The sequence below is a fragment of the Choristoneura fumiferana genome, chromosome 3, assembly GCF_025370935.1.
Source record: "Choristoneura fumiferana chromosome 3, NRCan_CFum_1, whole genome shotgun sequence".
NCBI lineage: Eukaryota > Metazoa > Arthropoda > Insecta > Lepidoptera > Tortricidae > Choristoneura > Choristoneura fumiferana.
The window spans coordinates 21,958,879-21,975,219 of record NC_133474.1 but is presented as its reverse complement, the minus strand read 5'-3'; the positions used below and the strand labels follow the sequence as shown (position 1 = coordinate 21,975,219).

General features: G+C 57.5%; 1 protein-coding gene across 1 annotated transcript in view; it reads right to left on the bottom strand.

Annotated features, from left to right (window-relative positions):
- The window catches only part of tweek (transmembrane protein KIAA1109 homolog tweek), a 72,269-nt gene that overhangs the window by 12,855 nt on the left and 43,073 nt on the right, over positions 1-16,341 (bottom strand). The window contains 21 exon segments of the mRNA XM_074084997.1: positions 32-57; positions 243-362; positions 755-925; positions 1,154-1,344; positions 1,999-4,193; positions 4,252-5,313; positions 5,372-7,062; positions 7,426-7,583; positions 7,816-7,933; positions 8,012-8,094; positions 8,220-8,358; positions 8,987-9,246; positions 9,744-9,948; positions 10,986-11,181; positions 11,765-11,921; positions 12,237-12,401; positions 12,687-12,813; positions 13,035-13,252; positions 13,528-13,671; positions 15,201-15,326; positions 15,857-16,080. Of these exon segments, the coding sequence (XP_073941098.1) occupies positions 32-57; positions 243-362; positions 755-925; positions 1,154-1,344; positions 1,999-4,193; positions 4,252-5,313; positions 5,372-7,062; positions 7,426-7,583; positions 7,816-7,933; positions 8,012-8,094; positions 8,220-8,358; positions 8,987-9,246; positions 9,744-9,948; positions 10,986-11,181; positions 11,765-11,921; positions 12,237-12,401; positions 12,687-12,813; positions 13,035-13,252; positions 13,528-13,671; positions 15,201-15,326; positions 15,857-16,080 (7,776 nt within the window).

Below are 16,341 nucleotides of genomic sequence, written 5' to 3'. Positions count from 1 at the left end.
TTAAAAGTTTGTCGACATTTCAGGGGTATACCAGATTGTTTACACTTTTTTCTAATGCTAAAAAAAACGAAGTATAGAGAGGCCTGAACAGTATAATGAATCACTGTCAGAGGCAGCGCAGGCAGCTGCATGCCGCAGGCGGCCGCAGCACCTCCTGCCAGTGACGGTGGTGTCTCAGCTCGGGGGGCGCCGGCCCGTCGCCCGCCGACGTATAGAGGAGGCCTGAACAGTATATGACTCACTGTCAGGCGGCAGCGCTGGCAGCTGCATGCCGCAGGCGGCCCGCAGCACCTCCTGCCAGTGCCGGTGGTGTCTCAGCTCGGGGGGCGCCGGCCCGTCGCCCGCCGCCGTATAGAGGAGGCCTGAACAGTATATGACTCACTGTCAGGCGGCAGCGCTGGCAGCTGCATGCCGCAGGCGGCCCGCAGCACCTCCTGCCAGTGCCGTGGTGTGTCTCAGCTCGGGGGCGCGGCCCGTCGCCCGCCGCCGTATAGAGGAGGCCTGAACAGTATATGACTCACTGTCAGGGCGGCAGCGCTGGCAGCTGCATGCCGCAGGCGGCCCGCAGCACCTCCTGCCAGTGCCGGTGGTGTCTCAGCTCGGGGGGCGCCGGCCCGTCGCCCGCCGCCGTATAGAGGAGCCTGAACAGTAATATGACTCACTGTCAGGCGGCAGCGCTGGCAGCTGCATGCTGCAGGCGGCCCGCAGCACCTCCTGCAGTGCCGGGTGGTGTCTCAGCTCGGGGGGCGCCGGCCCGTCGCCCGCCGCCGTATAGAGGAGGCCTGAACAGTATATGACTCACTGTCAGGCGGCAGCGCTGGCAGCTGCATGCCGCAGGCGGCCCGCAGCACCTCCTGCCAGTGCCGGTGGTGTCTCAGCTCGGGGGGCGCCGGCCCGTCGCCCGCCGACGCCGCCGCTGCCGCCGCTGCGAACGAATATAACACTCTTTAGGGTTGGTTACGCAACTAAGCATGCCTATTTCTACCAGCCGATCCTACTCGTATAGTTATTTAGTAAAATACAATTTAAGAAAAACTACCATGTAAACTAATCAAATCCATTAAAATAATAACATAAATGGAATTTAGTATACCTAGTGCCATCCACGAAGACGCGTGATTTTGTCAAATGTGACATTGTAATAAGAACTCACGGTTCCTCTTGTCCCGTCGCGCGGGGTAGGGATGCAGCGCGGAGAGCACGCGCCGGCTGGAGTGGAACTGCTGCGTGAAGAACTCCTCCAGCTTGTACTGCATCTTGAGCAGGTCGGGCGTCGTGCTGCGGCTCATCACCAGCTGGAGTTGCTGCCAGGACAGCGTGCCGTGCGTCACGATTATGGCTGGCCTGGATTGGAGTACAGACATAACGTACTGTAACGTCGGGGTACTTTGACACAATCAAGGGTAAGTTTGACCCATGAAAACCACACATAGAAGAGTCGAATGAAAACAGTAAAGCGTGGGCGGTTATCTAAAATTAACCATATGGCAATGTGTCGGCACTGCAGGCTGGCCACTCGCGCCAGCAGCACTGACGGGCCCATATACTGACCGCGCGGGGGGCTGGCGCGGCGGCGCGGCCCCACTGCCACACGTCGTGCAGCCGGCACTGCAGGCTGGCCACTCGCGCCAGCAGCACTGACGGGCCCATATACTGACCGCGCGGGGGCTGGCGCGGGCGCGGCTGCGCGCGGCCACTGCCACACGTCGTGCAGCCGGCACTGCAGGCTGGCCACTCGCGCCAGCAGCACTGACGGGCCCATATACTGACCGCGCGGGGGGCTGGCGCGGGCGCGGCTGCGCGCGGCCCACTGCCACACGTCGTGCAGCCGGCACTGCAGGCTGGCCACTCGCGCCAGCAGCACTGACGGGCCCATATACTGACCGCGCGGGGGCTGGCGCGGGCGCGGCTGCGTGCGGCCCCACTGCCACACGTCGTGCAGCCGGCACTGCAGGCTGGCCACTCGCGCCAGCAGCACTGACGGGCCCATATACTGACCGCGCGGGGGGCTGGCGCGGGCGCGGCTGCGCGCGGCCCCACTGCCACACGTCGTGCAGCCGGCACTGCAGGCTGGCCACTCGCGCCAGCAGCACTGACGGGCCCATATACTGACCGCGCGGGGGCTGGCGCGGGCGCGGCTGCGCGCGGCCCCACTGCCACACGTCGTGCAGCCGGCACTGCAGGCTGGCCACTCGCGCCAGCAGCACTGACGGGCCCATATACTGACCGCGCGGGGGGCTGGCGCGGGCGCGGCTGCGCGCGGCCCACTGCCACACGTCGTGCAGCCGGCACTGCAGGCTGGCACTCGCGCCAGCAGCACTGACGGGCCCATATACTGACCGCGCGGGGGGCTGGCGCGGGCGCGGCTGCGCGCGGCCCCACTGCCACACGTCGTGCAGCCGGCACTGCAGGCTGGCACTCGCGCCAGCAGCACTGACGGGCCCATATACTGACCGCGCGGGGGCTGGCGCGGGCGCGGCTGCGCGCGGCCCCACTGCCACACGTCGTGCAGCCGCACTGCAGGCTGGCCACTCGCGCCAGCAGCACTGACGGGCCCATATACTGACCGCGCGGGGGCTGGCGCGGGCGCGGCTGCGCGCGGCCCCACTGCCACACGTCGTGCAGCCGGCACTGCAGGCTGGCCACTCGCGCCAGCAGCACTGACGGGCCCATATACTGACCGCGGGGGGCTGGCGCGGGCGCGGCTGCGCGCGGCCCCACTGCCACACGTCGTGCAGCCGGCACTGCAGGCTGGACACTCGCGCCAGCAGCACTGACGGGCCCATATACTGACCGCGCGGGGGGCTGGCGCGGGCGCGGCTGCGCGCGGCCCCACTGCCACACGTCGTGCAGCGGCACTGCAGGCTGGCCACTCGCGCCAGCAGCACTGACGGCCCATATACTGACCGCGCGGGGGCTGGCGCGGGCGCGGCTGCGCGCGGCCCCACTGCCACACGTCGTGCAGCCGGCACTGCAGGCTGGCCACTCGCGCCAGCAGCACTGACGGCCATATACTGACCGCGCGGGGGCTGGCGCGGGCGCGGCTGCGCGCGCCCCACTGCCACACGTCGTGCAGCCGGCACTGCAGGCTGGCCACTCGCGCCAGCAGCACTGACGGGCCCATATACTGACCGCGCGGGGGCTGGCGCGGGCGCGGCTGCGCGCGGCCCCACTGCCACACGTCGTGCAGCCGGCACTGCAGGCTGGACACTCGCGCCAGCAGCACTGACGGGCCCATATACTGACCGCGCGGGGGGCTGGCGCGGGCGCGGCTGCGCGCGGCCCCACTGCCACACGTCGTGCAGCCGGCACTGCAGGCTGGCCACTCGCGCCAGCAGCACTGACGGGCCCATATACTGACGCGCGGGGGGCTGGCGCGGGCGCGGCTGCGCGCGGCCCCACTGCCACACGTCGTGCAGCCGGCACTGCAGGCTGGACACTCGCGCCAGCAGCACTGACGGGCCCATATACTGACCGCGCGGGGGCTGGCGCGGGCGCGGCTGCGCGCGGCCCCACTGCCACACGTCGTGCAGCCGGCACTGCAGGCTGGACACTCGCGCCAGCAGCACTGACGGGCCCATATACTGACCGCGCGGGGCTGGCGCGGCGCGGCTGCGCGCGGCCCACTGCCACACGTCGTGCAGCCGGCACTGCAGGCTGGCCACTCGCGCCAGCAGCACTGACGGGCCCATATACTGACGCGCGGGGGGCTGGCGCGGGCGCGGCTGCGCGCGGCCCCACTGCCACACGTCGTGCAGCCGGCACTGCAGGCTGGCCACTCGCGCCAGCAGCACTGACGGGCCCATATACTGAGCGCGGGGGCTGGCGCGGGCGCGGCTGCGCGCGGCCCCACTGCCACACGTCGTGCAGCCGGCACTGCAGGCTGGCCACTCGCGCCAGCAGCACTGACGGCCCATATACTGACCGCGCGGGGGGCTGGCGCGGGCGCGGCTGCGCGCGGCCCACTGCCACACGTCGTGCAGCCGGCACTGCAGGCTGGCCACTCGCGCCAGCAGCACTGACGGCCCATATACTGACCGCGCGGGGGCTGGCGCGGGCGCGGCTGCGCGCGGCCCCACTGCCACACGTCGTGCAGCCGGCACTGCAGGCTGGACACTCGCGCCAGCAGCACTGACGGGCCCATATACTGACCGCGCGGGGGGCTGGCGCGGGCGCGGCTGCGCGCGGCCCCACTGCCACACGTCGTGCAGCCGGCACTGCAGGCTGGCCACTCGCGCCAGCAGCACTGACGGGCCCATATACTGACCGCGCGGGGCTGGCGCGGGCGCGGCTGCGCGCGGCCCACTGCCACACGTCGTGCAGCCGGCACTGCAGGCTGGCCACTCGCGCCAGCAGCACTGACGGGCCCATATACTGACCGCGCGGGGGCTGGCGCGGGCGCGGCTGCGCGCGGCCCCACTGCCACACGTCGTGCAGCCGGCACTGCAGGCTGGACACTCGCGCCAGCAGCACTGACGGCCCATATACTGACCGCGCGGGGGGCTGGCGCGGGCGCGGCTGCGCGCGGCCCACTGCCACACGTCGTGCAGCCGGCACTGCAGGCTGGCCACTCGCGCCAGCAGCACTGACGGGCCCATATACTGACCGCGCGGGGGGGCTGCGCGCGGCCCCACTGCCACACGTCGTGCAGCCGGCACTGCAGGCTGGCCACTCGCGCCAGCAGCACTGACGGGCCCATATACTGACCGCGCGGGGGCTGGCGCGGGCGCGGCTGCGCGGCCCCACTGCCACACGTCGTGCAGCCGGCACTGCAGGCTGGACTCGCGCCAGCAGCACTGACGGCCCATATACTGACCGCGCGGGGGGCTGGCGCGGGCGCGGCTGCGCGCGGCCCCACTGCCACACGTCGTGCAGCCGGCACTGCAGGCTGGACACTCGCGCCAGCAGCACTGACGGGCCCATATACTGACCGCGCGGGGGCTGGCGCGGGCGCGGCTGCGCGCGGCCCCACTGCCACACGTCGTGCAGCCGGCACTGCAGGCTGGCCACTCGCGCCAGCAGCACTGACGGCCCATATACTGACCGCGCGGGGGGCTGGCGCGGGCGCGGCTGCGCGCGGCCCCACTGCCACACGTCGTGCAGCCGGCACTGCAGGCTGGACACTCGCGCCAGCAGCACTGACGGGCCCATATACTGACCGCGCGGGGGCTGGCGCGGGCGCGGCTGCGCGCGGCCCCACTGCCACACGTCGTGCAGCCGGCACTGCAGGCTGGACACTCGCGCCAGCAGCACTGACGGCCCATATACTGACCGCGCGGGGGGCTGGCGCGGGCGCGGCTGCGCGCGGCCCCACTGCCACACGTCGTGCAGCCGGCACTGCAGGCTGGACACTCGCGCCAGCAGCACTGACGGGCCCATATACTGACCGCGGGGGGCTGGCGCGGGCGCGGCTGCGCGCGCCCCACTGCCACACGTCGTGCAGCCGGCACTGCAGGCTGGACACTCGCGCCAGCAGCACTGACGGGCCCATATACTGACCGCGCGGGGGCTGGCGCGGGCGCGGCTGCGCGCGGCCCCACTGCCACACGTCGTGCAGCCGGCACTGCAGGCTGGACACTCGCGCCAGCAGCACTGACGGGCCCATATACTGACCGCGCGGGGGGCTGGCGCGGGCGCGGCTGCGCGCGGCCCCACTGCCACACGTCGTGCAGCCGGCACTGCAGGCTGGACACTCGCGCCAGCAGCACTGACGGCCCATATACTGACCGCGCGGGGGCTGGCGCGGGCGCGGCTGCGCGCGGCCCCACTGCCACACGTCGTGCAGCCGGCACTGCAGGCTGGCCACTCGCGCCAGCAGCACTGACGGGCCCATATACTGACCGCGCGGGGGGCTGGCGCGGGCGCGGCTGCGCGCGGCCCCACTGCCACACGTCGTGCAGCCGGCACTGCAGGCTGGACACTCGCGCCAGCAGCACTGACGGGCCCATATACTGACCGCGCGGGGGGCTGGCGCGGGCGCGGCTGCGCGCGGCCCCACTGCCACACGTCGTGCAGCCGGCACTGCAGGCTGGACACTCGCGCCAGCAGCACTGACGGGCCCATATACTGACCGCGCGGGGGCTGGCGCGGGCGCGGCTGCGCGCGGCCCCACTGCCACACGTCGTGCAGCCGGCACTGCAGGCTGGACACTCGCGCCAGCAGCACTGACGGGCCCATATACTGACCGCGCGGGGGGCTGGCGCGGGCGCGGCTGCGCGCGGCCCCACTGCCACACGTCGTGCAGCCGGCACTGCAGGCTGGCCACTCGCGCCAGCAGCACTGACGGGCCCATATACTGACCGCGCGGGGGGCTGGCGCGGGCGCGGCTGCGCGCGCCCCACTGCCACACGTCGTGCAGCCGGCACTGCAGGCTGGCCACTCGCGCCAGCAGCACTGACGGGCCCATATACTGACCGCGCGGGGGCTGGCGCGGGCGCGGCTGCGCGCGGCCCCACTGCCACACGTCGTGCAGCCGGCACTGCAGGCTGGACACTCGCGCCAGCAGCACTGACGGGCCCATATACTGACCGCGCGGGGGGCTGGCGCGGGCGCGGCTGCGCGCGGCCCCACTGCCACACGTCGTGCAGCCGGCACTGCAGGCTGGCCACTCGCGCCAGCAGCACTGACGGGCCCATATACTGACCGCGCGGGGGGCTGGCGCGGGCGCGGCTGCGCGCGGCCCCACTGCCACACGTCGTGCAGCCGGCACTGCAGGCTGGCCACTCGCGCCAGCAGCACTGACGGGCCCATATACTGACCGCGCGGGGGGCTGGCGCGGGCGCGGCTGCGCGCGGCCCCACTGCCACACGTCGTGCAGCCGGCACTGCAGGCTGGCCACTCGCGCCAGCAGCACTGACGGGCCCATATACTGACCGCGCGGGGGCTGGCGTGGGCGCGGCTGCGCGCGGCCCCACTGCCACACGTCGTGCAGCCGGCACTGCAGGCTGGACACTCGCGCCAGCAGCACTGAGGTCCCCATGTACTCCAGCCGCAGCTCCAGTGCCGCCAGCCGTACGCCGCACGTGTGTCCCGGGTTGCAACCCGGCTCCTCCTCGATGTGCACTGAACAAACATATTAATAGTTACACTTAAAGCTACTTTTCTTTTCTTAACGCATCGATGACTTATGGCACCAAGGGCAACGAGTGTTTGACATTAGTATATCAATGAACTACAGCCACCGGTAACCCAAGTTGGATAGATCTTAGAATATTTCAGTGGCGTAAATGCTCATTTTCATTTGGTAGTTAGGGCCCCGCATGCGGAGTGCGGGAGATTTTTATTTGCAGCACGCGGGAACCGTATTCATAGGTCGATAGAAAACGTCAGCATATGATGTATGTGGACAGAATAATTGCTCAAAGTTTTTTTTGGTCGTTATCCCGCATGCTGAGAGTACCCGCGTGATAAAAATTGTGTGTGTACCGAAAGTGTGTATGTCGGCGAGCGAGATGGCGCCGCCGACGATGCCGCCGCGCGCGTCCAGCGAGGAGCCGGCCAGCGCCACGCCCACCAGCATGTTGCGGTGCCCCGTGCTGCCGATGCTGAGCCGCCCCGTGCAGTTGAAGTCGCGGCTCTGCCAGCTGACAACACAATTTACCACTGCTAAAGACGAAAAACTCCACGCCTCATCACATCTCTATATTAACCAGTATACGTCCCACCGCTGGACACGCGCTTCCGTTCAGAAGAAGACCTAAGGTGTAGTTCCTATGCGGGCCCATTGCCAGGGTTCGGAGTTTTCACGACTCAGCAAGACAAATATTTTTACCTCTGACGTAAATATATTTCCATTTTGCTATAGCAGAAACTTACCTGACGTTCCCCATAACATTTCCCATGTTCATGTGCACGTTGAGTTTCGTAAAGTTAACCGCAAACAGCACCAGTGTCTCCCACGCGGCGTTGCCTGCCGTCGAGGTCGTCCCATTTTCTGTGACCAAAATTAAAATTGGAACAAAGCCCCAGAACATCAACTGATAGTAAATTAAATAGAAGATTAAATACTGACCCTTTACTTTTTGTACTTCTAAAGTCTTCGTTTTCTCTCTTTGCGGGAGAACAGGCGACACTGGGCCGTTATTCGATGTCGGTCTGAAATAAATTAGGATACAGGTATTTTCCTAAATATGCTAAACACATTTTCTTTTATCCATATATTACCCAGTAAAAATATAACAAGTAAAAGCTGTCGTTATTTCGTATTATTTAGTGCTTACCTGGGTCTCTCGACGCTTAGGTCTCCTAGGAACATCCTCCGTACAATGGTGCGTCGGTACCATGCTTTAGGGAAAGCCAGAATCTCGCCTAAACGTCGCATGTCGTACTTGAACCAAGCCGAACCCACATCCACGATTGCTGTGTGACAAAAAAACGTAGGTCAAATGTGAAATAGCCCGGTCAAGCTCACACAGAGCCCTAACTGCACGTAATGTTTAACATACAAATCATAAAATACGCAGGTATTGAACATGTGGAACGAATAAATCATTATTTATATCAAGGAAATTAAATTTGTATCAATATCAAGATGCATCCGTAGTATTTAAGGATCAAGTTAATTTTATTCAATACAGTTAATTGAGCTACTATAAAAAAATCTCTATACTCTCCGCACTTTGGAAGTATATGGGAGTCAGGTGTCAAAAGTGTGAAGAGTAAATGTTTATCACGCAATACGGAATGAAATGGCATATGTCACCTTATGCTATGATCTATTGTCGGAACTAAGGGTCGTATCAAAAAATGGGTTTTACAAAAGGTTTACCTTAAAAGTCAAAAAACAGATTTTCGTTATAAAGTCACTTAAGTAATAGGTATTTGCAGCAATAGGACGATATTATGAAAGTCAAACTGCATTTCCACATAAATGGAATCCACGATCAATCCTAGCCGCCTAGATTTATTTGACAATCATATAAACACTAATCATTGCACTAGATAATAAAGACACTGCACCAAACCAACAAATCTATATTAAACTTACTTGAAAATCTCACAGTAGCCTTAGACTGATCTTGGTCCGTCTGGAAGTCCAGTTTCCTGGACCGTGACAGGTGGAATTTGACGAACTCGACATTAATACTCAGAGAGTCTTTCCGCTCGGTGTCGGACAAAGGAGACCATTGCGGCTCTTTGAGGCTGGACTTCTTGCCACCGTACGGATGGAAGATGTAGACAGAGAAGTCGGCCAGACAGCCTGTGACGCTGAGCCCGCCCATCGCGACTGCTGGGAGGGCGGTCTCTCTGAAACGTTTAAACTTCATTTGAATCGTAGTTATTTTTATTGTTCATCTGAATCTGAGCTAGCTTTAGCATTGTAAAACACAAGCGTGTCGTAAACAAATACCCCCTTATTCATAAAACTTAACAAGCCTATGTTAACTAACAAATGCTTTGTCCCTTTCTAACAAATACAAATGTCGAAGTGACAGATAAGGACAAACAAATTTTAGCGGCATTTTAACTAAAATAGGTTTGATTGTCGTTTATGAATAAGGGGGTTAGTCATTTGTTTTAGTAGACTGCCGGAGGTACTCGAAAGTGTTTTTCGTTGATTCCCATTGGTCCTTCCTTGACCGTCCTGTTACGCAATCCGTGTTCCTAGGTACTTTCGTGTGTTTCGTGTGTGTCTTAGTATTTCATGATTAGCAGATACATATTTGAAATTTTAATTTCTTTTGTTTTTCGAATGTTGTCACGGATAAATGTTTTAATTTTTTCTCTGTGTCCCTGGTACTCACTCCTGCGCCCTCTTGGAGCTGAAGACGATCCTGAGCGAGGGCAGCTGCAGCAGGCACTCGACGCGCGACGCGGGCAGGCACGAGAACCGGAACGTGGACGGCTGCATGTGGAACTGCACGATCACGTCCACCGGGAACGACGCGTACACGTACTGGCCGTACGACGCGCCCTCTGCCGACCGCGACCGGGAGCCCGACTCCGCCTCTGTGACCATTACAACCCGATTGATTCAATGAGGGTTTCTAGACAGTAAAATCATAGTAAAAGAGAACAAGTAGGCTCACTACGAACAAAAGTAATTCGCGCGGCTTAAATGTGTGCGCGCCGGTACGCACGCACCCGCCGCACGCACACACTGATAATTTAAGGAGGATTAAGTTTTCTTTAGTCATGGCTGCGCTGCCGTCGGTGCCGTACGTTTCTATTTTAGCTCGCTAGTCTTGCGCTCGCTTCGCGAGATGATTACCTTTTACGTTCGCTTACTCGTAAACACTTACGTATTTTTTGTATTAGGTATAGTTGTAAATTAGTGGTATATAAGTGTAGCGCAATAGTTTCGTGCAAGGACACATAAAAAATAATAGATACCTACCTACCTATAAACAATATAGTTATAGTATTATGTATAGGTAAACATGAGTAGTATGTATCCAGTCGCCATCACCATTTCGGCGAATTTATAAATAATATTTTTAAATTTAGTATAATAATGATAATATAACGGCATAGAATCTGTCTCGTTTCTCTACACACAGACATTAGCCAATTTGAAGTTAACTTTCGTTCTAAAACTATTTGCCGGTAGGTAATTAATCTAAAATAGACGTCGACAACCATAAGCGTCCACGCCGGAGTAGGCAGTTAAGTCTCCTAAAGGGTCGGAGTGGACTTACTTGTTCTCTTTTACTATGGTAAAATCGCTAGATGGCTTTAGTATCGTAAGGTTCGTTTGACGTTACGGTCTTGCTTGCGATTGGCTCATTTAGTTATTTGACCAATCACAAACGTAACCCAAAATGTGAAAGTAGTCAAAACTAGCAGTTGCAGGCTTCTTACATAGTGGAGCTGGAGGAGCTGTATGAACACACATTTGTTGCTTAGACTTATGGGTAGCGAGAGTAATTGTTATAGTTCATTGATATGGACCTCAGCAAAGTAACGCCTGATTCAATAAATTATACCGCCTTATGCCTTATGAGGGCAGTAAACTTATTATGTACCTATAACAAACAAGTACTGACCAGGAGCTGGCGCGGAGAAGGAAGCCTTGGTGGGTATAGGCTCGAGAGTCTGCTCCAGGAACTCGAGGATGTGCGGGCTGATGACGGTCTCCTCGGGGATGCTCTGCAGCGTGATCCAGGCGAACAGCGCCGCCTTCTTTGAGCCCTTGCGGGGGGACGCTGCCTCCTCTATCAGGGTCTTGGACTCGTAGTGCACCTGCAGATAAACATACTTGTTATATTTTATTTTTATTTTAATGGAACATTCAACAGGTCAGCACGGATTGCTGAGGACCTGGGTTCGATACCCAGTGCTGTCTCTTTTTCTGGTTTTTCTGTGCATCCATGTCTCAGTTTGTATTTTCGATATGGTTTCACGAGATACCCGCGTAAAAGTAAAAGTTTATTGTAAAAAAAAAAAATCAAGTAAAAGTAAAAGTTAAAGTAAAGTGCTTGGCTGTGACCGATCGCGGACAGTGTTAATTGACAACTCATTCGAATCGTGTCCGATGCGTAAAAGTAGGCTGCAAAGTTAGCAATATTCTGTACGATGTCGATCGTACACCAATCATAAGTCAAATGAAGTTAGTTTCTTCAAGACACTTATACGCACATGACATTCAATACCGTATTAACTCAAAATAAAACTGTATTGAATAATAAATTGAATCTAACCTCTACATAAAACCCATTATGTAATACAGAATCATTTTGAGTTAATACGGTACTAAATGTCGTGTCTAGTGATGGTCGAGCGGCGGCGGGCGGCTTGTGGCGTGTTGTCGCGCGTGACAGCATACCTTGAGGTGCAGGCCGGGCACGCGGAACACGGTGTGGTCGAGCGGCGGCGGGTGTCGCTGGTGCGGCGGCTGCTTGGCGCGGCGCGCGGCGGGCGGCGAGCCCGGCGCCGAGCCCAGCCCGCCCGACGCCGACCGCCCCACGCGCATGCGCGACCCGCTGCAACGACAACACATTATACTCGTACCTACGGCTCTGTAGCTAAGTTTCCAAAATCAAAATTTCTGAGCATGACATTTCTAAAGACAAAACTGTGAAAAACAAAAATTATAATGTACAAAATTTCTGAAGATGCATGTCCGATGTTCAGTTGGCCCACATGTACAATATCTAATGTACAAAAGAATAAGAAGAGATATCTAATGTAGAAAACATAAAGATGAGAAACTGGCCGATTTATGCAGGCCGCTTAAGTGTAGCAACCCAGATACATACATCCTTTATTCATGTCATTTTCATTTATTTAATACTCACGTCTTCAAATCGTCGTCCTTGGTGGATTCTTTGGTATGCAGCACGCACTTCCCGCTGTTGATGTGCACTTTGACATCCAGCTCAAAGTCGATATTCGGCTCCGAAGTCTTCGTCTTACTGCTTTTGCCCTCCGAACTCGCGCTCGCGCCCTCTGTTATCGGAACTCTACAAAAGCACATACAAAATTATATTAGGTATTAGAGTCTACCCGCGGCTTCGCTTCGCACGCGTAAACTTATCGATCTGGTAGTTACGAGAAAAGTAGCCTATGTATTAGTCCAGAGGAGGTGAGGTTCCAGGGGACCTACATACCAAATTTCATGACTCTAAGCCCAGCGATTGTTATTTCGAGATTTTATCCCTATCCCGTGAGAATATCGAGATAAAAAGTATCCGTCTTAATCCTGCTTGCTGTTTAAAGCTGCACGGCGGCTGCTGGTGTGTACTCACCCGTCCCGCCGGCGCGGCTGCGCGCTGTCCCTCAGCGGCCAGTGCGCGGGCTGCGCGGGCAGCGAGCTCTGGCGCTGCACGGCGGCTGCTGGTGTGTACTCACCCGTCCCGCCGGCGCGGCTGCGCGCTGTCCCTCAGCGGCCAGTGCGCGGGCTGCGCGGGCAGCGAGCTCTGGCGCTGCACGGCGGCTGCTGGTGTGTACTCACCCGTCCCGCCGGCGCGGCTGCGCGCTGTCCCTCAGCGGCCAGTGCGCGGGCTGCGCGGGCAGCGAGCTCTGGCGCTGCACGGCGGCTGCTGGTGTGTACTCACCCGTCCCGCCGGCGCGGCTGCGCGCTGTCCCTCAGCGGCCAGTGCGCGGGCTGCGCGGGCAGCGAGCTCTGGCGCTGCACGGCGGCTGCTGGTGTGTACTCACCCGTCCCGCCGGCGCGGCTGCGCGCTGTCCCTCAGCGGCCAGTGCGCGGGCTGCGCGGGCAGCGAGCTCTGGCGCTGCACGGGCGGCGGCTGGAAAGACACGGAGCGCGCGCCACCGCCGGTGTGTCCGCGCAGTGACGCCGACCGCGACGGACCTGGAACAATCACGTCAATTTTTTTTTATGCAACATAGGGTTGTCACCAACAACAGCTACAGTGAATGGTAAGCGAACATGTAAGCCGTCAAAAACTGCTTTCTGCCAAAGAGCATATTTCGGAGAGTACCGAGGATATTTAATAAATAACCGGCAACTATTACAAATCTATAAAGCATCAGGGAGTTTAAAAGTACGCGGAGTGTCCAACGGGTTAAAGTTTCCTAAGTACCAGCAGATAGCACACTCCGTTTTAGTAAGCTAGAGGGCGTTACCGGTGAGCGGCTCGCTCTCCATGGAGCTCCAGCTGGCGCCCTCGATGATGTCTGCGAGGCGCGTGTCGTCGTCGCCCAGCAGCAGCGTCTCGCCGGAGTCGCCCACCGCGCCCGCGCGCCAGCGCCAGGCCCCCTTCCACCACCCTGGGGATACACACCATAATAAATCATCATCACCACACACACATGTCTTAGGGTGACCGAGAGAGACGCCCTGTTGGAAGGCTCGAAGAGTATGCAAGTTCAAGTGGCAATGGGCAAGCCATCGCTCGAAGAACAGGTAACCGTTAGAGGAGAAAAGTTCTAGAGTGGCAACCACGCATCGGAAGATGAAGAGTTGGCAGGCCTCCCACTAGGTGGACTGACGATATCGCAAGAGTCCCAATCGGTAGACGCAAGTGACGAGTTGTTCTAAGAGCCTTTGGTCAACAGTGGGCGTCTTCAGACAGATGACGATAACGAGTTATTTCTAGATCGAGCGCTCTCCATCCCAGCCTATATACGTCCCACTGCTGGGCAGAGGCCTCCTCTCAGAACAAGAGGGCTTGGGCCATAGTTCCCACGCGGGCCCAGTGCGGATTGGGAACTTCACACGCACCATTGAATTGCTTCGCAGGTTTGTGCAGGTTTCCTCACGATGTTTTCCTTCACCGCAAAGCTCGTGGTAAATTTCAAATGTAACTCCGCACATGAATTTTGAAAAACTCAGAGGTGCGAGCCGGGGTTTGAACCCACGACCCTCTGCTTGAGAGGCGATAGGTCAAACCACTAGGCCACCACGGCTTTTGAGCGCTCTCTCTTAAGTATAATTCGTTGTTCATTACACAGTCACCATTATAAACATCAGGGAGCTGTCTAGGTGCTTAAAATTATCTGAACACGTCCGTTCTGACAATACGGTATTTAACTATTTTTTATATGTTTTACAAATTAAAACTTCACAATGCCTGTTTCCGAATAGAGAAACAATTTGTAAGCTACCTATATAAATAACAATACAATACAATACAAAGACTCTTTATTGTACACCAGAAATAGTAAGCGATACAGAAAAAACAGATATACAGAGAAAAAATTTACAAGGTAAGCAGTAGGCGGCCTTATCGCTTAAGAGCGATAAGCAAAGTTATAAAGGTTTGAAATTCAAGATTAGACAGGGAAAGACATACTTGCATGTGACGTCACACGCAAGTAGCGCCATACTGAAATTACTGGCACGTGAGGTATCCCATCTTAGGCCTTTAGGTTGGCAACGCGTCTGTAATACCCCTTGTGTTGCAGATGTTTATGGGCGGTGGTGATCTCATACCTTCAGGAGACCCACTTGCTCGTTTTCCATCCAGTCGAATAAAAAAATAAAAAAAAAACTTGCTGCATAGAGAAAATCGTTTAAAAAAGAGACAGGTATATAGATTTCCAAAAAAAAAACATTATAAATTAAATTTTCAACCGATTTAAGCTTTCTCTTCGCTAAACACTGTCTGTATATCTATATTTTATAATTACAATAATATATAAGACATGTCAAATAGCGTATTGAGTAAGTACTGTTCAGGTATTACTAAACATTTAAACAGTTCCGATGTTTATGGTGGCGAATGTACAAGTGCCTGCCCCGAAACCCAAATCTTCACATTCAAGGTCATACCAATCAGCAAGTCCGTTATACTCACTCGTCAAAGTCGATGTTAGGCTCGGGCACGACGAAGGAGCGCGAGCGGTTGGAGCCCAGACCGAGTTTGCCCTTCGTGATGGAACTCGCTCGCACGCTCTGCCGACGCAGCTTCTGTATCATGTCCCTGCAAATACCACACAATTAAAGATCACGGAAACCTGCTGTGAGCGAACTAGCCCGATAAAGTGGCGATGAGCGGGCCATATAGCACGGAGAACTAGCGCGGATCAGCAAACACAGCGTAGGACGTCCACCAAGGAGATGGACGGATGACCTGGTTAAAACCGCGGCGGAGCAGCCTTATTAGCTTTCCATTAGTTCCCTGCTACAGGCCTACTGATGCACTGAAATGAGTCTTTACTGGCCCGAATAATACCGACATGGAAATGCTGACCCTTTTTTCGTGTACACGCACATTGAAAGCCTTATCGTACTGACCAGATAATACACGGCATGTCAATACCGACCCTGTTTTTCACATACACATAAACTTAATAGAAAATAACTTAATTTGTTCCTGGTCACAATTGGGCCTAACACAAACGGGACGGGGAAAAACATGTCTGTAATTATCGGCTTCAGATTATCATGCCGGTATAGTTCGGCCGGTAAAGTCATGCCAGTTTAGAGTGCTCACCCTGCACCGTAACTCACCGTCTGAAGTCCTTGAACACCAACGCCTCCAGATCGTGCAGCCTCTTCATTTCGTACTCGATGGTGCTGTGACTCGCCCCGAGGGTCCGCAGGTCATTGATAATCTTGGCCTGCTCATTCATCTCTTTCTCTATGAGCTTGGAACGCTTCTTGGAGTCTATCGTGTTGTCGAACACAAACGCTGGCAGGTGGTCGGTGTACTTGCGGCGGAGGACTATGCTTTCCTAAGTGATAATAACAATACAATGACTATTTAATAATACATGTGTCATAGGCTGTGTTTCCACCAGAGATGTGCGAGGATGTGTTTGTCACGAACCAATAGAAACGCTTCATTTACCTATCCTCGTTCAACGCTCTAGTGGAAACAACTCAGCGGAGCGAGGTTTCTTCAGGTAATATTTTTTTTATTAGTATAATCAATTAGGGTTCCATGGAAAAAAAATTGGGAACCTATTTAACGCAGAAACAGTCGGGTGCTCAGT